Source organism: Pholcus phalangioides, unplaced genomic scaffold, assembly GCF_987345545.1.
Source record: "Pholcus phalangioides strain wild (caught in Gottingen) unplaced genomic scaffold, Ppha-v1.0 ptg000009l_1, whole genome shotgun sequence".
NCBI classification, from domain to species: domain Eukaryota; kingdom Metazoa; phylum Arthropoda; class Arachnida; order Araneae; family Pholcidae; genus Pholcus; species Pholcus phalangioides.
Window position 1 is genome coordinate 49,754,616 of NW_028301602.1, and position 25,782 is coordinate 49,780,397.

Sequence of the window (25,782 nt, forward strand, 5' to 3'; positions counted from 1 at the left end):
TTAGGTGTTTTGCGTCTGGTCGTCAAAATCTTCCCTACTGACATACATACATTCCACACAAAACATATACGTCTTTTTCTTCATACGAGCATACGAGTTCCCCAATGGTTCCCATTTTGAGGGCAGCAGATGTCGGCAAACAGATAGGCCCTGCCATAAATTTTTCTCGATTTGGATTTGGCGGCTGGTCATAAATATCGGAAATTCCCAATCACTCACCAGTTATTCTACCAGAGCAAGAAAGCCTCCACACAACCGAAAATTTAGAGAAAGAGAGGTGGAGGGGGAGTGTGTGGGAAATGCCTCTTTATCGGTGGCTAAAGACAAGCAATAGTTTCGGGGGGGGGGGGAATTCAATCATGTCCCTCACAAGGGTGGGGCTGACAGGACTCCTTCCCACATAGGGCTGGCAGGGCCCGGAATAATTACCATTTTTTTATTTTTCTTGCTATAAATTCACTATAAGGGCTTTACTTACTTTCTAACCGAAACGGCGACCCAGTCCATATTCCGAAGAATTTCTAAATATGGACTGGGTCGCCGTTTCGGTTAGTAAGAAACGGCAAAACGGGAAAAATGTGGTTCGGGGACCCGACTAATATTCCAGCCTCGGGCCCTTCACCAAGATGTGGGGGCCATGGCACCCTCTCTTTTCTGCGTACTCGCTTAAGTCCCATATATTCGGGACGACCAGCAACTTTCAGCCCCCTTCAATGTTTTCTGCATGTGGGTGCTTCTGCATGCCCCCCACATTGGTGGGGCTGACAGTTCTCCAGCCCCGGGATGATTTTTGTCTTTTTTTTACTTTTCACGCTGTAAATTTACTATATAGGGGCCCATGAGAATCAGTCTGGCTAGGGGTCCGCCTAAGATCCCAGTCTTGGCGCCTTGGGACAGGATGTGAGGGCCATGCCACGGCGTATTGCGATTAAGCTCTTTATGGGGGCAATACATCCAAATGAATTTTATTTATCAATTAAATTATTTTTGTGTTGAATAAGTACTCAAAAGCGCATTTTTTTGGTGGTACTAACAACGCGATTCACAAAATATGCCAACAGCAACAGAAATTTCAGGGCATGTGATGATAATGGTGCCTTTCGATATAACAATAATCCCTCTACAACGATATTTTTTCTTTGTCCGCAGTCGTTATATCGAGGTTTCACTGCATTTCATTTAGCTATTGCTTATTTGCCTCGGTGTTATTAGTCAAACAGTATTTTGTCAAAAATGTTTCGGCCCGGGCTCTCGAACTCGATAAGTAAAAATATGACTCTCGGAGTGTACTTGTTTCGGTTTCAATCATTATCGGTCTATTTTTTTAACCTTTCTTTTCCTCGTGCTGCATCGTCTGGAAGCTTCTTTCCCCAAGGGTCACGTTCAAACAAAAGAATAGATGCTTCTGAGTTTTCCGACAGCGGGAACAAGAAAGGAACTTCTTATGGGGGGCTGTAAAACCGGTTTTCTAGCTACTCTTTTCGAAAAATCAAGTGACGTCACCCGATTCCTCACGCGACCGTCTCCCGTTGGAACACTGAGTAAAATTACTGTTTTTTGATAATTTTTTTTGCATAGTTCTAATTCACAAAACTCTATAATTGTTTCAGAGTAGATGCCACAAATACCGCTTATTATCAAAATATATTTTTTTTATTTTTTTGAAAGTTTTTTTATTTTTGACAGATTTTTTTTTCGACCCATGTATGCAATGTTAAATCAATGGGAAGTATGCACGTTTGTAAAATCGAAAAGGGAAACGGAAAGGGAATTATCAGAATGGGGAAAAACATTTTCCACATAAATGATGGCCTTTTGATGTTCAACGTTCAGTGGGAATGTATTAATTGGAATAAATTTTCATCTTTTTCTTATAACTCGGCCTTACATTCAGAGCCGCAACTAGGGGAGAGCAGGCGGGTTTGGTCTGGGGAGGGGGCAAATTTCACCCTTTCACCTCTCCTTCAATCAACATTACAAGCAGGGCCGCAACTAGATGCTTGGTCACCCAGGGCAAGTGCGCATTTTAGCGCCCCCTTGTAATATTGAAGGAGAGGTTTGGGAAGAAAATTTGCTCCCCCTCTGGTCCAGCGCCCTGGGCCATGGCCCCCACATCCTGGAGTGGGGCCCCTAGGCTGGAATATTTTGCGGGCCCCTTGACCAGACTTTCACGGGCCCTTTTATGATGGATTTATAGCGTGAAAAACAAAAAATAATGAAATGTTTGTCTGTCTGAATGAATGAATGTCTCCTTGCCACAGATCTCGCATAGATGTCGATCCTGAAAAAATAAATAAAAAGGCAATGTAACACGCATAAGTCTAACACAAGCAATGGAGGAGAGGTATTGGAGAGAAACCCACGTCTTCCAGCGAGTTTCGGTGGCGTTTCCGCCCTCAAGCGCGTGTTAAATAAACCTAAAAAAGAAATTATAGATTGGTTGGCTGGCGAGAGAGCGTACACGTTACACAGATCGATTAAAAAAGTGTTTCCCCGCAACAGAACTATAGTGAAAGGGCTGAACAGTCAATTTCAAATCGATTTGGTGGACATGCGTAATCTAGCCATTCACAACGACGGTTACAACTATCTTTTAACATGCATCGACGTCTTCTCCAAATATGGTTTCGTCATACCCCTCAAAAGAAAGACCGGTGACAACGTGGTCAAAGCTTTAGAAAGCATCTTTCAGCAACGTCAACCAGTGGCGCTACAGAGCAATAAGGGGCGAGAGTTTATAGCCGCGCCAGTACAGCGTTATCTAAAGCGTCAAGGCGTTAAGTTTTTCACTACGGAGAACGAACAGATCAAAGCCAGCGTGGTGGAGAGGTGGAACAGGTCGCTCAGAAACTGGATGTACAAGTACTTCACTGCCAAGAATACTTATCGCTACATCGACATGATCGAAGATCTCGTGTGGAGCTACAATCACAGGTATCACAGATCTGTAAAAATGAGACCCGTGAAAATATTTTAAGATATTTTCTCCCATCGACTACTTGTGAGGATCGGAATGGAGGCATCTTTAGGCTCAATGATAAAAACCATCAAAGAATGTCTCTAGCCTGCCTATGGGCACTGAATCAGGGGTGAAGGAGAAAAATAATTACAAAAATTGCGAAAAAACAATTTTTATGCACGAATTTCGAACTAAAGATGCGGGCGATTCGTCCGCATCTTCAGTGCTCGTTTGAAAGGGTATGCGGACCCGCATCCGCTCCGTGTGAAAGGGGCCTAAGTTTAAAGTGGGTGATCACGTGCGCATTAGCAGATCGAAGCACACTTTCGAGAGGGGTTACGAGTCCAATTTCACCGAGGAGATATTCGTGGTGAGCGAGTGCGTTAGAAGGGAAATTCCCGTTTACCGACTCTGATCTGATGGGGGAAGAAATCAAGGGCACCTTCTACGCCGAAGAGATGGTCGGTGTTAAGATGGGAGAGAAATTCCCGATAGAAAAAGTTTTGAAGAAGAGGTCCGTGTTCACAGAAAGGAGGGGTTTTACTGTATATACTAATAAAAATATTCATGTAATGAAATTTAATTTCCTGTAACAATATTTGCCATTTGAAATTAATTCAGAGTTGAAGAAAGACAGCCTACAAGTTGACACATTTTTGATGCTTTTACGATTCGTGACCAAATCGCACAAATTTTTTTATATATGATGACTAGAATCATCATAATTAATTTAAATAACATATATATTAAAAAACTATTTAAGTAACATATTTTTGAAGTTTTGGCTTGAAGAAAATTATTGGCCATGAATTTAGCACGTTTTTCTTTGTAATTAAAGTAAATTTACAATTAATTAAATTTCTAATTAATGGAAATTAAGCACGATAATTGTAATTTTGGGAAACCCCATATGACCAAAAAAAAGTCAAGGAAATTCCTATCCTATTTAAAAAAATATATTTCTTCTGATGGTCAGGAAAAAAAAATTCAGATAGGAAATCGGAATGAAATTTCTGAATTTCATGTCTTAAAAACTGTAAAAAATCAAATTTTTTTAAAAAAAACATTATGATACTTTTGACTTTTGAGACTTTTGAGACTTTTTAGTTCCCAAAAATGTTCATTTGGGGACGATTCATTTATACGAAATTATTTACATGCTTCACACTAAATCCGTTTCCAGACACAGATTTATGGCTTCGCCACGTGCTGGCTATTCGAATTGCTCTGCTCCCTATTCACGTTATAATTTAAAGTTCTTGACCACGAATTACTCAAATTTGCCACCCCTCTGAACTTGCTACCCCGGCCCGCTTAACACCCTGTATATACGACATCAGGGCCGCAACTAGAGAGGAGCAGGTGGGACTGGTGCCAGGGTCGTCTTAAGAATATTATGGGCCCCCCCGGGCCAAGTGGTTTTTAGGAGGCCCTACATGGTAAATCCTTGAAAATTTCAATCGGATCTCATTTTTGGGAGGCCCCTCTTCTCTTGAGGCACCCGGGCCGTGCTCGGGTGGGCCCATGCGTTAACACGGCACTGACTGATGCCCCGAACTCCGAGCCAGACAGGAGCGCAAATGTTAACCTTTCATCTCTCCTTCAATATTAAAAGGGGACGCCAAAATGCGTGCTTGCCCCGGCTGACCACGCATGTCGTTGTGGCCCTGTACATCAGTATGTATGTTGCAAGGTTTAAGGACAGGGCCGCAGCTGGATACTTTTTTAACTGGAGCTGGCAAGCTTTTGGCGTCCCCGTGTAAGGAAAGGTTAGAAGGAGTGGTGTTAAAGGGGCAATTCGGCGCCCCCCTAGTTCAGCACTCGATACAGTGGACCCGCTCTCCCTAGTTGCGGCTTTGTGTGTGTATGCAAATGAAAAACTGCTTGAAAAGAACGGTAGGTGTGAAAATTGTCTTAGTGCACTCTTCGATATTACCCGCATACAACGTTTTTTCTAGATCAGCGGTTCTCAATCTTTTTTGACCCACGGAGCCCTTTCCAGTATATAATTTCTATGGTGGAGCCCCGTAGGACTATTTTTTTATTTATTCATCGAAGTTACTGATTTATTTTTATTCAAAAATATCAATAATTATTTTTTTCAAATTTACTGGTTCTTTTTTTATTTTCCTCGAGAGCCCTTGGGAGTTCACACGGAGCACCGGTTGAGAACCGCTGGCCTAGATGGTTTTTTTTTTTCATTGAAAAAACACAGATAGACAGCCACATTCATATACGATACAAAAATAAATACCAAAAAGACAGAATAATGAAGGCAAAACACACACAATGCAGCTGTTAGGGACGTATTTCCTCCCCGGTTCATACTTAGGCTTTTGATATGGAGAATTTGCAAATATAAAAATATATTCCTTCAGATGTCTGATTATTTTTACTTCTAATTTTTTATGAATTTATTATAAATGGTTGGCCCCGTGGTAATTTGTCCTCTTTTGGATGAGGTAACTAATTGGTTTTTTGCTAACACGTTATAATCGGGATCCAATGCATTTCATTCAAGTGTTCTAAAATGTACATCTCGGTTTTAGCGTAATCACGTTAGTTTATGAATGTCATTATAACCGAGTTTTAATGTATGCTCATGTAGGAAAGCAAAAAAATTTCAATAATTAGAAAAATTTAATTTTTTTCTTCATTGGTTTTTTTTATTGTTATCAGTGCAAAAGCGCCAAACAAAGAATTAGTTTCCGTCGCATGGAACTTCACCATACAGTTCCTCGAATTTGTCTTCTCCCCTCATTTTTTTAAGGCAGCCTGAGAAGGAGAGCAATTCCTTTTTCCAGTGCATCCGAAATCCCATCACCCTCCTTGTCAAACCACTTAATAGACAATGGAAGAGAGCAACCGCAGGTCCAGCCGAACCGTCATCAGGGTGTTCAAACCTTTCAATACATGATGGCAGCTTTCCGGTTACCCCAACCGTCCAAAAAAATGTGAATTTTCTCGGTTGAAAAAACCGCGCTCAGCGGTTGCAGTTGTATCTGTGCGTTGACAGAATAAAACTGTAGATGATGCCTTCCCCCCCCCCCCCAACCTCAACCGCGCCGTAGTCAGGTCCCAGATTTAAAACACCAAACACAAAAAACAAGCTGACGAAAAGATTTTTCACAACAAAAGACACCGCAGTTGTTTTATTTTTAAAAGAGATGGGGGCATGGCCCCCACTGGGGCCCGGAACGATTTTCATTATTTTTTTGTTTTTTCATGCTATAAATCCATCATAAAGGGGCCCGCAAAAGATTCCAGCCTAGGGGCCCTACTCTAGGATGTGGGGTTAAGGAAAATATTCTTGTAAGTTAATTTCGCTCAGCTCCAATTTATAAATATCTGCTTTGAATCCTATATTTTGCTGCTCGGACTTTCACTTCCCACCCCTGATTACAAAGCAGTTGGATACATAGGCCTATTCTAGGTTTGGTGATCCTGACCCAATAGCATTCAATCGTCAGCATGCAGAGGCACAAACAATGCTCAGCAAAGAGCTAGAAATGAAAGTGCTTCATTTGTGAAAAACGATTACACTGGCATTGGACACTAAAATTTAAAAACAAATCCTTTTTAAAAGGGATGGACAACGCGGTAAACTCATCTGGTCCACATTTGACTTATTTGTAACGGACCTTGTAATTTACACATTTTGCTTTTCGAAGTGGTATCGAAAGAGTCATCTTTTAAAAACTTGCATATCTTTATAATTTGCCGAGTGTATTGTCGAAGAGAGTTGACAGACTGGATTGTAGGACTCCCAAAAAAGAATGTAATGTAAATATATATTGTGAGGAGAGCAGAACAGAATTATCTGTGGTTGCTAAGACCTTATTTTGGACAATTTTTTTTTTGTAACCAAGTCATTTCTGCCATTTTGCTTTGGCTTGAGTCAATCTGACATTATACTGAAAGTGTTATTATAAAATGAAAGTTAATGGAAGAAAAATTAATTTTAAAATTTTTCAAAAAAAAAAAAAATTCTAGGGAATTTTATTTTGCCATGATTATGCTGTCTAGGAGGGGGGGGGAAGAGTTTCCTTCGGCAAATTTTTCCAATTTTTTGAGTGGGAGCCCTGCGCATGATATAAGGCCACAAAAAAATCACCGAATTTTGCTTTTGGTAGACACCTGGGGGGGGGGGGGAGGGTGTGATGAATTTTTCCCAAGGAGGGAGTCTACCTGCACGCAAGTCCCGAAGAAAACACTAAATTAGAGTGAAAATCGCGAATTTTCTGATGCTCCAGAGATCTTTCTGATTTATCCCCCTTATATCTGGCTTTTGAGAAGCCCTGCCATTCAATCTTCTTTCTCAGGTTTTTTTGCCCTTGAGAGAGGGATGGATGGGTGAGCAGCAACAGAAAACAATATGTAGCCAAAAAACTTTGCTTGTTCGGACCTTTCAACATCTATAATATTCCCCTTAAGTAGTGTTCTCAGGATCACGTGATAATTCCTAGAGGAGAAGGTTGACTAATGTGGCTCATAAGTAGGTACTTTTTGATGCGGCTTATACGCCAAAGTGACGTGTAACCAATGCCTCGTATGGGTGAGAATTTTGCTTCTAGGCTCGAATCACTCATGGTATACAGAATTTCTACCAAAAAAAAGTTTTTTTAAAAAAATATTTATTTTTACGAATACGTTTTCAATTTTTGATATCCTTCAACAGGGAGGTGCCGCGTGTGAGAACCCACGGGTCGAAAATACTGCCGATGTCCCTGATTAGCAGATTCTACGCAAGAAATTACGGAACAAAATAAAACATAATAGCATGGAACACGAGGTTATCATCAACAAATAACTTTATTAGAAAAAAAACGGTGGTGTGTTTTTACCATATATGTATATAGACAATGTAAGTGTAGAAATAAATATACGAATATTTCTAGAAATTGGAAACTTCCCACAACAAGTTACTAAAAAGATTAAAGGCACTTCATAAATCGAATACAAACATCAGACACTTTATATAGACAACGCTGTTACAAAAATAATTACTTGTAATAAATTTTTGTACAATAAAAATACCAAAACGAGCAACAGGTATAACAACCAGTTAGATATCACTAGGAAACGAAACACACCATAACCAAACACAAGAAGTTAAATTCCATGCAACACTTTGAATGTTCACCTTCCTTTTGGTAAGTTTCTTGGGCTGTGCCTTTCAATACAGTTAAAAATTAATCAAAGAAAGATATGTCATGCCCACCTTAATTGTGATTTGCTTGAATATTTTGAATTTATGCGATAGACAGACTCGATTATACAAACTGTAAATTCACAAATATGAGGCGAGCTTCATTTCCTAATGAAACAAATTGCCATTTTGAATGTAGATAGAACTGTTTTTTTCATTTAAACTTCATTAAAAAAAAGATACAAATACATGTTTTTGCCCCACTTCCTAACTTTACCTTACATTTTCATAACTTCTGTCTATTGAAGCAGAGGCTATTTAAATTAAAATAAAGGAAAAATCCTAGCAGTTTTCTCAAGTAACACCCATACTACACTCTTTTTGAATGAAGCTCCAAAACGTTCATGGAATCAATTTAATTTGTTGTTCAACAATCCTTGAGGTATGTTCTAACTTTGATTGTTCAAGTACAAGAGATGCTCAACTAGCAGATATCTCAACACTGGGATAAGTTGCTGAAGGCTTCTGATGAGTCTCTCAGTATTAGCAATAGCTCATCAAAAGTAAAAAAAAATCATTTAGAAATGTTGATCCCATTCATTTGCATTGCCAATTTAGCAAATATATTGGAATGAAATAGCCCACGCAGTATTGGTTTGCTAAGTATTGGTTTCTGAACAATAAACTGAACACATGCACCTTGTAAACATTTCTCTAATGAATTGGTGCGTGTATTTGTGTGTGCTTCTGATGTATTTTACAAGTTGTCTGAAGCCTGTCATGTGATGGAAGAGATAATGGCTGATGCCTGAATTCAGTGTTTTGCTAGTATCGTGTAGAGAGTCACAGTGGAGAAATTTTTTTGAATGAGAGACTGAGGTATTTCAACATGTGTGTAGCCAATGTTGAAAAATCATAGAAAACCAATTCTTGCTGACCACAACTATCACTGTCAATCCCAAGTTATAATGATGCGATTGAAAAAGTACAATGATTGTTCATGTGGATACTGCTTCTTGCCTTATTTGTGCCAATATGAGATGTACTCTACATAGATTTTGCATACGTTTATGATTTCTTATTGATCTTTTAAATGCAAATTCTAAAATTTGTTTATCCATTGTCTTTCTCAGATAACAGCAATATTTGTTTGCTACCCTTTTTCTTCATATTTCAGCATAACATTTGAAATTTTATGGTAGAGACAAACATACTACTGAAAGAGATTCAAAATTAATAACAAGGTTAGCAAAATCAATGCTAAACCACTGTTTCTTGGAGATGAGACTTATTGACATTTCATTGTCCGTTAAATTATGGCTGCTATACTATCGTTTTACCAGATTCATGGCTAATATTAATGAAACACAATAATCTCTCCCTCTATTTTGTTTCTTATTAGAATCATGGGTAATGTTATCACTTTTACAAACTACAGAAAGAACCAATAATCACATAGGAAAAAATTCATTTAGTTACTGGGGAAAACCAACAAGTGTACCCAAAATTAGAGAACAACAGCTAGATGCGTTTCGGAACTGTATGAAGTTCCTTCTCCAGTAGCAAAGACAAATAGTAGAAGTACTCCTTATAGTGGGAGTTACTTGCTGTTCCAGACAACAACCCAATAGTAGAAAGGGAAATACTTTTTGCAGTGAACAGCGAGTAACTCCCTGGAATAAGGGGCAAGGAGAAGTAAGGGGTAAGCGAATAAGGAGTATTTCCCTTTCTACTATTTGTCTTTGTTACTGAAGAAGGAACTCCATACAGTTCTAAAACACGTTTAGCTGTTTTTCTCTAATTTTGGGTACACTTATGTTGGTTTTCCCTAGTGTATTGTCTCACCCAAAAGGAAATTCATTTCTATTGTTTACAGTTACTAGGATTTTAGTTTATGTAATCAATTGTTTTCCATTGAAAGTTTTTTTTCACATTTCTGAGCTAAGGTTGAACCAAACTTATTTTTCTCCCTCCCATAAAGTTATTATAAACCTGCAAGGCTATGTAGGAAAAGTCAGAAGTTACATCACCTTCTCTTGTTCACATACATTCTTGTACTTGGTTCATAATGCCCTATTTTGGCGGTAGTAACCACTATAATCATATACTCATCAGGATACTTTTGCAATGGCCTAGGTATAGTGGAACAAATGTGATTTAAAAACAGAAAAAAAGCCACTTTCTTCAATTCTTAGTTTCTTCCAGTTAAACAGATTCACATTTACTCGGCTGTAAGACTTTCTCAGGGTGTTCTATGGAACGCATCGTGACATAAAAAAAAATTAGTGTAATTCATAAAACACATAGTTTCTGTAAAACATACAGACAGTTCCATTAAACTCCTCATAATGACTGAATAATAATAAACATGAATTGTTTAAACTTAAAGTAAAAATATCATGTTTTAAAGCAATGTGGAAAAAGGGAAATGGCGCGGTTCAACATTTTGCAACCAGAATTATTGCCACTTAAGTGGTAAGGAAAAATGGAGTTGTCTTGTTCAATAAAACAATATGTCCAGTCATCATATTTACTATTAGGTTTCTTTGGGTTTTTGGGTATAGTTATCAATCAGTAATTATTATCAGAGTCCCAATGTGTGTGATACCTTCCGGGGACAGGGGTTTTGCTCTGAAACCAACTGTTCCAAAAATTTTTTTCCTCTGTGGTTGATGTGGAAAAATATGTTTTTGAAGATTCAATAAAAAGAGCTATTAGATGGGAGCACAAAATTATTTATTTTTTAAATGGACTTATATGTGAAGAAACTTCAGTCACAGGAAGATGCAAAAATTTTGATTTTTTTTCATCTAAAAAAAAAAAACAATAACCTGGACAAAACTTATACATTTTTTTAGCCACATACTCCCTTATTTCCTAAAATTATAAAACCTAGGAAAATTATTGGTAATTAATATATTATTTCTAATTAAGTTTTTAAATGGTTTGATGGGTAGACCACCGCCCACTTAGAGTTAAGAAGAGTGAAATGTTTTTTTGTTGCTAGGCTTGCAAGCGGGTAGACTAAATTATGTTTTTGGGGAGGTTAGTGTGTCCTTCCCCTTTTTTTGTAGAAAAAGACAAAACATAACGTCCACCAACCAGTAAAGTATACATCATAAAGATGTGAATTTTCTGTGTAGTACCTAAGAGAAGCCCCACTGAACAAGTACTATGTACAGCACTTGTAAAGTGCCACAGTGTTCTTATCAGAAGGGTGTCGCATGTTTTCAGAAATTTGATGATTTGTGTAAGAAGAAATGAATAATATGAATGAATTTTGTATATAAATTTTATTGAATAATTCTAGATAACTCTCTACTGCCCAAATAGGGCATTGTAAACAAAAGAAAAAAATGTATGTTAACAACGGCGAAGGCAGTACACACGTGCTGACCCCCTACATTATATACATTTTTTTTTATAAATTATTTACCAATAAAATGATTAATAACTATTTCTATATTTATCCTTTTGATATAAAATTAATATCCGGAAAATTCATCAATATCATGGTATACAAGGGCACTAAACCACCACCCACCTTTCCTCTCAGGGATATGAAAAAAAAAACAATTCTCACACTCTCTCTCATTTATAAGGCCCAAACATTACATTTATCAAGTTATTACATTAAATATTGAAGAAAATAAAAGTGCCCCTCAAAGGGTTAAGCAGTGTATATGCACACTGTATCAGAGTATCTAGAGTTATCGTGGGGAAATCTTTGGAAAAATATGTTTTTGAAGATTCAATAAAAAGCTATTAGATGGGAGCACAAAATTATTTATTTTTTAAATGGAAAAAAAAAAAAAAGAGAGAGATCTGAGTAGCATAGCATGGCTATGCTACTCAGATCTCTTTTTTTATATAAAAATAGCATGGGTATATTAATCTAAGCATGGCTATGCTACTCAGACATCAGACATTTTCAATCAAATGTACAAATGAGGTAAAGATTAATCCCATGTCATACCTGTACAAAATGTTTGCATGGGTTTGGCACAGAATATTTAGAATGGGTAACTCAACAGAGTATGGCAGTGGTTCTTTTGTCAATCGCTGGCTCTTCATCCGTGGCCCCCAGAATAATTTGGTGCATAGTTTCCCAAACATTTTATTCCCTCAAAATTTTTTTCTCTTTCATCGTCCCCGAACTCAGGCAAACCCATAGGATCATATGCTATACCCGTAGCTTCTATCGTTCCATCTCCTGGACAATTCCATAGCCCACTGGAGGGGGGTATTGCCCACTTTGAGAAACACTGGGGTATGTTAACAAAAAAAAAAAAAATTGATAAAAGATTTTAAAAAAAGATTAGACTCATGACATGGAAACCAACAATAGACTTTCTCTTCATAAAAGTAATATACCAAAAACTAATCAATTGAAAATATGAAAAAGTTATCAATCCAAGTTGTCAAAAAAAGGGGAAAAATTGAAATTTTAGTAAAAGTATAAAAAATTGGCTTTAATTGTCACAAACTTGTCTGTCCTCAAGTGTCAAAGTATGACATGAAAACAAATACACTTTGTTCTGATTACACAAAAAACTGCCTAAACTCTTTCAAAACTCTTGTTAGCCGTCCAAAATCTGGAAATCAGGGTTGGCAAAGTTTTGTACAGTACTGTAAAAACTCAGATAAATAAAGTCAACAAATGGTTATATCTACTCTATAATATAAAATCACAAACTTGAAAAGGGCCCGTTTCAATGCAACGAAAATAAGCGACAATTTTATGTAACAGAAGTTGGTGTCGTTTTTTTGAGTGATGGAAATCAGTTACGTTTTTGTGTTATGGAAGTCGGTTACAATTTTGGGTCAAGTTTTCATTTAACTCCTGAACACATTGGGAACATATTAACCTGTAGGCACCAAGTATTGTGCATGCACCCAGAGGTATGTATACATCACCGCAGTACTCCCAACACATAGGGTCCGGGTACTCAGGGTGGGGCATTGGACAGATCTCTTCATGGGGAAATTGACAAGTTTCATTTTGAGTCAAGGATGAATACTTGCTTTTCATTGCTCATTGTGGTGCACTGCAAATAATGGTGCATTACTGATTGCGGCGCATTGTATATTGTAGTGCATTGCATGCTATATTGCTCATTGTAATGCAGTGTTTAATGCATATTGTGGTGCATTGCATACTATAGTGCTTTGCTTATTGCGATGCATCACATAATGTGCCGTATTGTGGTACATTGGGTACTATGCTGCACTGCTTAGTGTGGTGTACAATATTACTGATTACACACATTACTGATTGTGATGCTTTACGTGTTGTAGTGCTGTATTGCTTATTGTAATGCAGTGCTTATGGCTTATTATGGCTCATTGCATATTATGGTGCTTTGCTTATTGTGATGCATGAGGTATTGTGCTGCATTGCTTATTGTGGTGCAATGTAAATATTGGTCAATTGCGCATTGTTATGCATTACTTACCAGGTGTACAAGTATAAAATGCAGATTTTTTTTTTCAAAAAAAAACACGTTAAATTCGGAAGAATGATAAAAAGTGCTTTATTCAAAGTATGCCCCATTGCTTGTTATACATTTCCCTCATCTTTCCTGAAATTTGTGAATATCACGCCAGTAAAAATCTTCCCCTTTTGCTGCGAACTATTCATCGAGCTATTTTTTCACATCTTCGTACGAACTGAAGCACTGCTCAGAAAGTGTGTGACCATCAATGCAAACAAGTAATAATCGGAAGGAGCCAAGTCTGGTGAGTAAGCCGCATAGGGTAGAACCTCCAGCTGAGTGCTTCCAACGTGCAGCGAAGCGCTTTTGCCGTATGTGATGGAGCATTGACCATTGTCAAGGAGCATTTCACGTTGTCATGGGGCATTGCGATTTGAAACAGCTTGTTGACTAACGCCCGATTGCTCTGCGAGTTGTTTTTGTGTCTGTGCAGTATCATCTTCGTCCAACAATGCTTCCAATTCCACATCTTTTTTTTTTTTTTGGTGGTTTTCCATGTTCCTTGTCTGCAACATCAAAGTCACCACTTTTGAAACACCGAAACCATCATTCACACGTATCTTGCGATGGAGCATGTTCACCATAAGCTTCTCGAAGTATTCTGTATGATTCAGCAGCAGTTTTCTTCAAATGAAAACAAAAAAATTAATGCTGTCCGCGAATGCTCTTTGTTCAGTATAACCTTCGGCATATTGAACACAACAATACAACACTATGCACCCACTTTTCCAATTTATCACTCGTGCGCATCTGACACTTGTTGATGACACAACAAGATGGCGCAGTGTCAAATCTTTATAGCACAAACTGCATTGGTGCACCATCTGTTTTCTGAAATCAACATTTCATACTTGTACACCTGGTATTTTAGTGAATCACGTGCCATATTGCTTATTCTAATGCAGTGCTTATGGTGTATTGTGGTTCATTGCATACTGTGGTGCACTGTATATTGAGGTGTATTGTGCTGTATTGCTCAATGTGGTGCACTGAATATAGTGGTGCATTGCTTATTGCAGTGCTTTGAATATGGTAGTGCACCAATTATTGTGCTGTATTGCCTATGGTGGCAGTGTATTTGTTATTGTGCTGTATTGCCTATGGTGGCAGTGTATTTGTTATTGTGCTGTATTGCCTATGGTGGCAGTGTATTTGTTATTGTGCTGTATTGCCTATGGTGGCAGTGTATTTGTTATTGTGCTGTATTGCCTATGGTGGCAGTGTATGTGTTATTGTGCTGTATTGCCTATGGTGGCAGTGTATTTGTTATTGTGGTGTATTGCTGGTGGTCAAGTATTGTGTATTGCTTATTGTAGTGCATTGCTGATTGTAATACAGTGCTTTTTGCATATATAATGGTACTTTGCTTATTGCGATACATTGTGTATTGCGGTGCACTGTAAATAATGATTTACTAAAATAGCATTACTCAGGGCTCCCACTCGTCTTACTTTTTGGTAAAATGTCCTACTTTTCTTATCACACACGAATCCTATCGACAAAATTTGTGTAATTGAATTTATCTGAGCAGGAAATCATTGATATATTGCCAAATATTACAAATGTTGGAGAATGTATTGTAACGTTTTTAAGGTTATTTGGGGGGGGGGGGTTATGTGGACTATTTGGTTGATTAATTTTTCATTTGCTTAGTTTGAGGGTTCAACAAGTATAGTAGTCATTAAAAATTGTCTGGATGGAAAAAATAATTTTGTATCTATTACTTCATGGTCTTGACAGTAACTAATATTCATCATTCAAAATAGGTGCAAATAGGTGAAACAACAGTTTGCATTTCAAAGCAGTTGGAAATATAGGCCTATTCTAGGTTTGGTGATTCTGATGCTACCCAATAGCATTCAGTGGTCTTCTGTATTTTTAAAGCATGAAGAGGGATAAACAATATTTACAATGCTCAGCAAAGAGCTAGAAATGGAAGTGCTTCATTTGTCAAAAATGATTACACTGGCATTGAACAGTAAAATGTGAACAAATCCCTTTAAAAAATGACGGACAACTCAGTAAAACTATCTGGTTCACCTTGCCTTATTTACATCGGATCTTGTAATCGACACATTTTGCACTGTGCTTTTGAAAGCGGTCTCGAAGGAGCATCATTCTTAAAAAAACGTACATCTTCAAAATTTGCTGTGCATTGTTGAAGAGAGTTGACAAGCTCAGCACTTTGAAAGACTCCAAAAAAAGGATGTAATATATATGAGGAGAGACAGAAAAGAGAATTATATTTGTGATTGCTAATACACTGTTTTGGCAAAAATTGGTTTTGTAACCAAGTTATTCGTCATTTTGCTTGAGTCAATCTTATAGGAAACTGAAATAGTACTATGAAAAAAAAAAAATTAAAATATTTTTTTTTCAAATCAGAAAACTTTTAGGGATTTTTTCCCATTATGTTGCCTAAGGGGTTGCCCTCCCTGTCCTACTTTTTAGTCCAGCCTTTTCCTAATTTTTTGAGTGGGAACCCTGCATTACTATTTTTGGTACATTGTATATTGTACTGTACTGCATAATATGTATTGTGGTTCATCGCATGCTGTATTGCTTATTGTGGTGCATTATAGTGCATCACGTGCTGTATTTCTCATTGCAATGCAGTGCTTATTGCTGTGCACTGCAAATAGTTGTGCATCGCTGATTATAGTGCATTGCTTGCTCATTGTATTTCAGTGGTCATGGCGTATTGTGATGTGTTGCGTATTGCTATGCAATATGTGTTGTAGTGCATTGCATGCTGTATTGCTTATTATAATGCAGTACATACTGTGGGGTATTGCATTTCGTAGTACATCAAATACCCTATTGCTTATATGTCGTGCCTACTGCTTATTGTGCTGTATTGCTTAATGTGGTGCACTGTAATATGGTGAATTGCTGATTGTGGTGCATTGCGTATTGTTATGCATCGATGCAGTATGTATTGTCTATTGTAGTGCATTATGTATTGTAGTACATCGTGTGCCATATTGCTTATTATTGTGCTGTATATCTTACTGTGGTGCATTGTATATTGTTATGCATCAGATTTGCATGCTGTATTAGTTATTGTAATGCAGTGCTCATTCCGTATTGGGGTACATTGCATATTATTGTGCTTTGCTTGATGCGATACATCACACATTGTGGTGGATTGCATATTGTACTGTACTATTATTGTAGTGCACTACTACTACTAAACCACACATGTACCTCGTCCATATTCCTCTGTCGAACCTCTAACGAATTGGTACATGCAGGAATGTGTGTGTACGTGTAATGAAACCTGATGTGAAGTTTGCTTCTGTGTAATGCTTGTTATGTGTAGTGCTGCCATCTGCCACCAGTTTTTCTAACTATGAGTGAAGTGTAATGATTGAATAATTAATCATTGTAGACCTGTTGCTCTCTGTGGTGAGACTTTTTAATGGGGAGATCGGCTTGCATTTGCGTCTCGAAGTTGGGAACCACAGGAAACCAACTTCAGCTGACCACCACTATGGCGATAGTGGGGTTCGAACCTGGATCCTCACGATGCGAGTCCGTCATTATGACCACTCGACCACCACAGCGGCTATTGTAGTGCACTACAAATATATAGTGGTGCATTCCATATTGAAGTATGTCACGTGCTGTATTGCGTATTGCAATGCAGCGCTTATTGCGTATTGTGGTGCATTGTGTATTATTGTGCTTTGCTTGATGCGATACATTGCATATTATGGTACTTTGCATATTGTGCTGTATTGCTGATGGTGGTGCATTGTTTATTGTGCTGCATTGCCGATGATGGTGCTTTGCGTGTTGTGATACACCACATATAGCCATGCATTAAGGAATAACAATTGCATTAGTTATGCACAATTATTATAAATAAATATGGAGCTTGACAAATCAGAAAAAAATTTAGGTGTCAGCCAAATTCCATAGGAGTGAAGCATGGTTTTTCGCAAGAAAAGTTACAGCACAATAAGTGCATTACTTACTGTGTATGTATTGTGGTGCATCGAGTATTATGCTGTATTTATGATGGCAGTGCATTGCTTATCGGGAAACTGGCAATTGAATGACTACTTTGCAGGCACTCGCAGTGCCTGAGGAATATTTAACTTTATAATTAAAGAAGATGTGATGAGTAGTTGGTCCATTGGAGTTGTCAGGGGGGCCTTGCCCCCCCTAGTTCTATAATAACCACCAGTAGATCCTAAAATTTTTCGTATAATGAAAAATTACTATATGAAGGGTCGGGGAAAAATGGTTTTAGGCCATGAAACAAAATTTTTTAGATGAAAAACAAAGTTTATTTTTAAAAATCTAATTAAATTGTTATATAAAACTCAAACCAAACTATTTTTAAAAAGTAAATAAAAAAAAATGGTTGTATATAAAAATTTTTTTCTTGGCTTCACCCTCCACAAACATGTACACTGCTCAAAACAATTAGGGGAGCACATGGTTTTAACAAAATTACGCAAAGATGTATACCGATAACTAACATAAAATGAATCATCCATAATTTAAAGCCTGGCAGGAAACGGAAGAAGAAAACTTCATATGTAAATCAAAGTTCATGACGTCAAAAACCAGAAAAAGGAGATAAGGGCAGAAATCGGGATGTTGCAGAAACGTCTGTTTTACTGCCGTAACTGTGAAATTCGATTGCGCAGTATGAGACAAGGTGACTTGAGGATGTCTCAACAACATGATTTACCGGAATCCATGGCATGGCGTGTTATAGGCAGACTGGAATCCGGGCAAACACAACGTAGTGTCACGGACGCTATTGGAGGCGCCAGAAGTGTTGTTGCAAGGCTGTGGAATCGATTCCAAGAAACAGGAAATGTTAGACGTCGACCAGGGCAAGGTCGGCCACGCGCCACTACAGCAACTGATGACCGGTATGTACGGTTAACAGCCCGTCGAAACAGAACAGAGAATGCTACGCAGCTGCAAAGACGGTTGCTCTTGGCAACAGGACGAAGGGTGTCCAGCCAAACAGTACGTAAGCGGCTTCATGAGGGAGGGCTCTATGCACGTAGGCCAATGGTCTGCATTCCGTTGACCCCACGCCACCGTTCGGCCCGAAGAAGATGGGCTGCTGAACATCGAGATTGGGAGCAACATGATTGGAGCCAAGTGCTGTTTACAGACGAGTCCCGATTCAGTCTGGAGTGTGACACCCGACGTGTTCTGGTATGGAGGGACAGGGGCACTCGAAATAACCCCGCATTCGTTCGTGAAAGGTCACAATACAGACGAGCTGGTTGGATGGTATGGGGTGGAATCAGCATAGGTGGACGTACGGACCTGAATATCATTCGGAATGGCACTTTGACGGCCCGAAGGTATGCAGACGAGATACTGCGAGCTCATGTCATCCCTTACGCTGGAGCCATTGGAAATTCCTTTGTTTTCCAGGATGATAATGCCCGACCGCATAGAGCTCGTCTGGTGGAGAACATGCTTGAAGCTGAAACAATACAGCGTATGGAATGGCCAGCGTGCTCTCCTGACCTGAATCCAATCGAGCATGTCCTAAACATGCTCGATTGGATTCAGGTCAGGAGAGCACGCTGGCCATTCCATACGCTGTATTGTATGGACGACGCATTGCTGCGTGACCAAGGCCGCCTGTTACTGTCCGAGACTTGCAGATTGCACTTCTTGAGGAGTGGAACAGTATTCCCCAAAGTCTGATCGATAACCTCATCGCATCCATGGCAAACAGGTGTGCAGCAGTCTTAGCTGTTCGAGGAGACCACACGCCCTATTAAAACTCATGCATCATGTCTAAACAGTACTTTTTTTTATCGTTTACAGGTAACCAAATTGTTGCCCTAAATCATCTTTTCATGTTTTTTCCATATTTTCAAAGAATTAAAGCTTAATTCCAAATTTTTTTGCGTCTTTATTATGTATTGCGCATTGATACGCGTGTACTATCCATTGTATGCCAATACGTGGCTGTCTCGCACGGTTTTCTTCACTTTTTTGCTTGCTCCCCTAATTGCTTTGAGCAGTGTAGTTTGAGCACTATTCAGAAACTGAACACACACACACTGCATAAAATTTGAATATTTATATTTCATCATGGTATTGATGAATTAAGTTAAAAGTAGATAAAAAGTTATTGGTTAACCACCAATGTGCAGAAAAATATTCAATGAAAAAAACAAGTTTATTATCTTTAGTCGTTATTACGGATATATGTGAAATATACGTGATCATGCTGCTCATCGCTTTCATGTCCATCCCATTTCAAGCTGTTGTAAAAGCTCTTAAAGATTGCAGGTCATTGCATGAGAGATTGGGGCCTTGCACAAAACTCCCAATTCTTTGATAGGCATGTAACCCTCTTGTTGATGATCCTTTCTTCCTTTTTGCTTGTTTTTAACAGTATTTTCATGGCTGGTGTGACTACAAAACTGGAATGGTGGTACGCTAAATGTGGTGTAGAACTATTTACACGAAGGCACTTGATTGGCCTTGTAGACAGTGGGCATTTTTTCTGGTACATAGGCTTTAAAAAATTTGTCAAAGCTTCAAAATTTTCTTGTTTACAATCAATCACTATGGAAGGAGATGGTTTTAAATGACTGTTTCTTATAACTTCCACCAGTTCCTCTGGAATCTCGACATAGGACACGACATAAATCTATACTTAGTAGTACTTTTATACACGAACTAACCTCAAATTCATATAGAAAAAGCCCAAACTACACATCAGTAAAGCAAAAAACAAATGCATACACACACACTTCAAATTTTCAAATTTTGCTTCCACAAATTTGTTTCTACTGTGCATGTGCTGGACTCTGAGCGTTTTTTCATCTGTGCACTGTGACTAAAATCATCGTTCTACCCCCTTCCTTCAATGCCCTATCCTTCTTCCTTTATTACAGTAGACTGAAGGAATTTTTGCCTCTGGTGTTTTATGTGGTGGAAACAGACTGAAAAACTGCAAAAACATTAATTTAGATTTTTTGGACTGAAACCGTTTCCCCAACCTTTCATAAGTTTTCTCCATAGCAATATTACTTCCATTTTTGATGGGGAATAGGGGGTCAATTATAATGAGCATTGACTGTACTATGGTTTTACCCTACTGTCCAAAACTGTCTGAAACTTCCTTATCGAAACTATATATTTATACAGGGCGTTCTGTTAATGGCCTGACAAACTCAGAGGGTTGTTAATAGACATCAAGTAGAGCAAAAATTGCAATGGAACATGGAGTCGCAAACCATATTGAGAGGGTGAAAATCGCATAAAATGCATATAGGTTTTGATGTCATGCTGGAATGACAAAAAGTACAATAACTACAAAAAACTTATTTGATTAATTATTACAAGAGTTGTTGGAAGTGGCAGCTGCTGATGTCATTGCAGTGTCTACAATGATGTAAAAAGATTCTCGGATGCGCTCGAAGATACCAGCTATGCTTTTGATGTCTGCCACAGCGACGACAATCCGGTGTGTTCACAGGCATTGCATAATTGCCGCTGTGGTGGTCGAGTGGTTATAGTGACGGACTCGCGATGCGAGGATCCGGGTTCGAACCCCACAGTGGTGGTCGGCTGAAGTTGGTTTTCTGTGGTTCCCAACTTCAAGGCGCAAATGCGAGCCGATCTCCCCGTTAAAAAGTCTCGCCACAGAGAGCAACAGTCTTACAACGATAAATCATTCAATCATAACACTTCACTCATAGTTAGAAAAACTGGTGGCAGATGGCAGCACTACACATAACAAGCATTACAGAGAAACAAAAAACTTCATGTCAGGTTTCACTACACGTACACGCACGTTCCCGCATGTACCGATTCGTTGGGGGGGGGGGGTGCATGTGGTAGTAGGTAGGGCCTCCAAAAAATGGCTCGGGGATCCATGATGTTCTCAAGTCATACCTTGATGTTCAAGTCCATGATGTTCATAAGTCAGCCACCTCGTTGGGCAATTTGCCTGTTGTGGCGTTGTAGGTGTATTTGTAAAGTATTTGTAATAAACGACCATAAATTAGATGCATATCAGTGTATTCCTCGTTCATGTAGTCAGCCATCATGATACTCATTGAAACAGGCAACTAACTGCTACATGTGCTTACTATCGCAACAGTGCTAATTTACGTCATCCACAGCGCACGATCCTACTTCAGCCCACGCATTTCGTGACACTGCTGACGTCAGATATGGTGAGAAAACCGATGAACGCACACACACACACATTCAGTGTGTGATCAACTGACACCCTCTCAATGTGGTTTGCAACACCATGTTCCATTGCAGTTTTTGTTCCTCTTGATGCGTGCTAACAAGTCTCTGAGTTTGTCGGTCCACTAACAGAACACCCTGTATATAAAATGAAATTTGAAGTGAAGATATTGATCATAATTAAATAAAAGATAGCAAAATTAAATAATGTTTATATGAGCACAATTATATAACAAATATGACATGAATGTCGCTCTCCACTTGTTAATACAAGATATACAGAAGACTGGATGTTGTGAAGATATTTAGTATTTGAGATGTTAATTTTTTAAGGAAGGAAAAAACTCATCTCCCGGTAGAGGCAGAGATGAGTTTTTTCCTTCCTTTAAAAGAAAAGAAAAAAAAAAAAATTAACATCTCAAATACTAAATATCTTTACAACATCCAGTCTTCTGTATATCTTGTATATAACAAATATTAATTTATTGTACTGATTTTACATCAGCGTTGAACCACCAATTTGAGACACATATGAATGAAATGACGCTTCCAGAATTTCAGACAGATTTTAGACCTTCAGTTTTTTATATATAATATGCTCTTAGTTTTTCCAATTATATCTGAATGAACACAAGGACTCTACCACCAGAATTATCCCACTGCACAGATCTCTTCCAGCCCAGTTTTGAGGCCAAGTGTGGAACAAAATGTGTCTGCCTAAGTCTGAATGCGTGTCTACTGCTGTGTTTAATCTTTCAATACTGCCATATATATTTCAAATTGTGAGTGAAGTGTGATGATTCACTATTCGTACTGTTGTAAGCCTGTTGCAAGACTCTTTGTAGGGGAAATTGACCTGCATTCACGCCACAAAGTTAACCACAGAAAACCAACTTCAGCCGAACATTTTCAAGTATACCTATCACTTACCTTCGGTATCATTAAAGGAGGTACTGTTTTCATGTCATGACACTCCAGGGTAGTGAAGAGTTATCTACAGACTGAAACAATTTTTTTACCATTGTTTTTTTTAATACGGGATAGTACATTATATCAAAGGCAAAAATATTGCTTTTCGCATCACATTTTGACATATGAAGTGGCGAATTCAAATTTTGGTTGTTGAGATCATGAACTTGAACAATAGGGAAAAGATTATAATACTACTGCCAAAAAAACAAAAATGGAATACAAAGTTAATAATCCATCCTGGCCGTTATTTCTGCGATACAACTCATATCAATTTATGTCGTTGGGTTTTATTAAGAAAAGGCATGAGCTTCATTAATAACTTGTTTACATAGCAACTTGCTTGGAAAAAATGGCTTTTATTCATATTCATCTCTAATCCCTTTTGTCTAATTGGGAGGGGAAACAGATGATTCCAAAGGTAAAACAAATAGTTTCAAATATTTCACTTTTGTGTGAAGTAAGTTAAGATTCTCAGAACTTACTTCATGAAAGTAAGGTTCAAATGTTGAGCTATATTTTTATTTTTTCCAAAACAAATTTTTCACTATGGCAAAAATTTGCCAACCCTGTTGGACAGGTTTGTGATAGTTGGAGACTACTTTTTTCATTTTAATTTGGTGAAATAAATTTCTATTATGTTACTTTCATTAGGAGAAAATCGATTGGCTTCTATACTATAAATTGGCTTTTACAGGTTTTGGATAGTAAAATATATGTCAAACATAAATCCATGATAAATTACAGCTTTTCATGTCACATTTTTGTGTTTTGAGGGTCAAGGTTTTGGACGAGACATGAATTTTACTCCTGAACAGTGCAAGCATGCAAGTCACATAACTGTTCATAAAACTGTTTTTTTATTTGAGAAAAAGCATATTACCTACTTAGATTTCTTTTGCTCATGAATGGTTTTTTAGACAAGGATTTTGGACAGTACAGTAAAAACCATGGTTTTACTGTGTGCTGTCCTCGACAACCCTGGACTGCATATTTTTAAAACCAAACATATACACAAAACATCCAAGATTATCAATGCAACAGAAAAAAAAAATGCAGTTCAACAACAGCAGCAACAACAGAAAAAACTTCAGGAAAAAAAAAATTCATAAGAGAAGTGTAGATCTAGTCAGATCTTGTGGAATTATAATGATGTCATAGCTGGTGGTCGGGCATAAGCTTTTGGAATGAAGCCATATTTTCTAGTTTTTGGAGCATATGCCCACAACCATCCATCCACTGTCTGATTGTTCATGTCAGCATAGACCCAGTCTCCTCTACGAACGCTTAAATCATCAGGAGCTTGCGCTTTGTAATCATAAAGCATCACCAATTCACTTCCGTGAAAACGAACGTCATCGGATGACGGTATATTCCCATGATGATTGTTGTTTAAAGCTGATGCAACTTGACTGTTTGATGTTATCTGAGTTCCAACGTGATCTACAAAATAGACAATTTGTTAATAAAACCTGAAATTTTGTAACAAAATAGACAATTTGTTAATAAAACCTGAAATTTTGTAACAAAATAGACAATTTGTTAATAAAACCTGAAATTTTGTAACAAAATGAAAATATAAACTTGCATAAAAAATATGACCACAGTACAAAGGTGAAACACATGTTGGATAATAGAAAAATTAAGAATACAATTAGGAGCAAAATTACAAGGAAAACTTAGTTGCAAAATGATGGGTATAAAAAAATAATTAAAAAAAAAAAAAAATATATATATATATATATATATATATATATATATATATAATAATCAGTTTATTTTTCATTTAAATGAACTGACTTCTTAATTAAAATAAATCTTGTTAATCATTCAGAATGCATATTTTTCACCTAGTTTCTAAAATTTACTTCAGCATGAATAACCAAATAAACTACAAGCAAGAAATAGGAACACCAAAAATCTGTGTTCATGCAACATGAAGGTTTGAATTTAACTTCATGGATTAACCACATTTTTCTTGCAAAAGTGCTTTCATTCATAAGGGCTTCCCATAGGCGGAGATAGACTTGGAAGTCTGGGGGCACGATGATGTCAATTCATATATATGTATATACATTAGATCAGTCAACTCCACCTTTGCCCCCCCCCCCACACACGGCCCTCATCTCCACCCATGGGGCTCCCTTCTCTTACAGTGAATGCCTGGTGGCGACTCAGTATTATACTGAGGACAGTGTTTCTTAATTCACTCTGTGTACAACGAAAGGGTCATTCAACATCAACCACATGAAAGATTCTATTGATAAGATTGTTTCTTGTCCAATTGATGCATGCATTTATTATGATGTTTTAATGACTTGCACGTTGCTGTTTAATATAATTTACATATTTTAATTTTTTCACAGATTTGATGAGTATTTTTAAAATAAAAAAAACGAATCAACTCTAGACCTTTTTACTTTTTGTATTAAAATTTCGAGTCAAACAGTATTTATGTTGGTACAACATCTATCACTATTTTAAATCAACAATTAGAGCAGGGATGGCCAACATTTTCCCAAGCCATGTCACAGTGAATGAACGTTTTCATAACTACACTGTGGTAATAACATAGCTGCCAACTTTTGAAAATGAAAATTAGGGAGATTTTCACGCGGACCTGTATTTTATGCTAAAGCCACTCCCCTAATAAATACAAAAGGGATTTTTCACACAGAAAAGTTAAAGCATAGGGAATAAAATCCCTACTTAAAAATTGAAGTCAAATAAAATAGAAATTTTACACACATGGAAGTTAAACCCTCGGGAATAAAATCCCTACGTAAAAACAAGTGAAATTGGGGGACAAACTTCAAAACGGTGATCTAAAAAAAATAAATAAATATTGTGTTCAATCAGAAACGATGTGAACAAACATTCTACGCGAATGATCCCAAAAATATCGAAAGATGAAGGGAAAACAGCGTCAATTTTTGAAGAACACTGACTTTCTGTCACACTTGCTTGATGTTTTTTTTCATTTCACATGGCTGATGTCAGTCTTTCCA

The 25,782-nt window shown here is 37.7% G+C and overlaps 1 protein-coding gene across 1 annotated transcript in view; it reads right to left on the minus strand.

Annotated features, from left to right (window-relative positions):
* Positions 1 to 22,253: 22,253 nt before the first annotated feature.
* Positions 22,254 to 25,782, minus strand: part of Dlish (Dachs ligand with SH3s) — a 121,235-nt gene continuing 117,706 nt past the window's right edge. Inside the window, exon 3 of the mRNA XM_089236472.1 lies at positions 22,254 to 24,217. Within this exon, the coding sequence (XP_089092598.1) occupies positions 23,919 to 24,217 (299 nt within the window). The 3' untranslated portion in view covers positions 22,254 to 23,918. The remainder of the gene's footprint in view (positions 24,218 to 25,782) is intronic.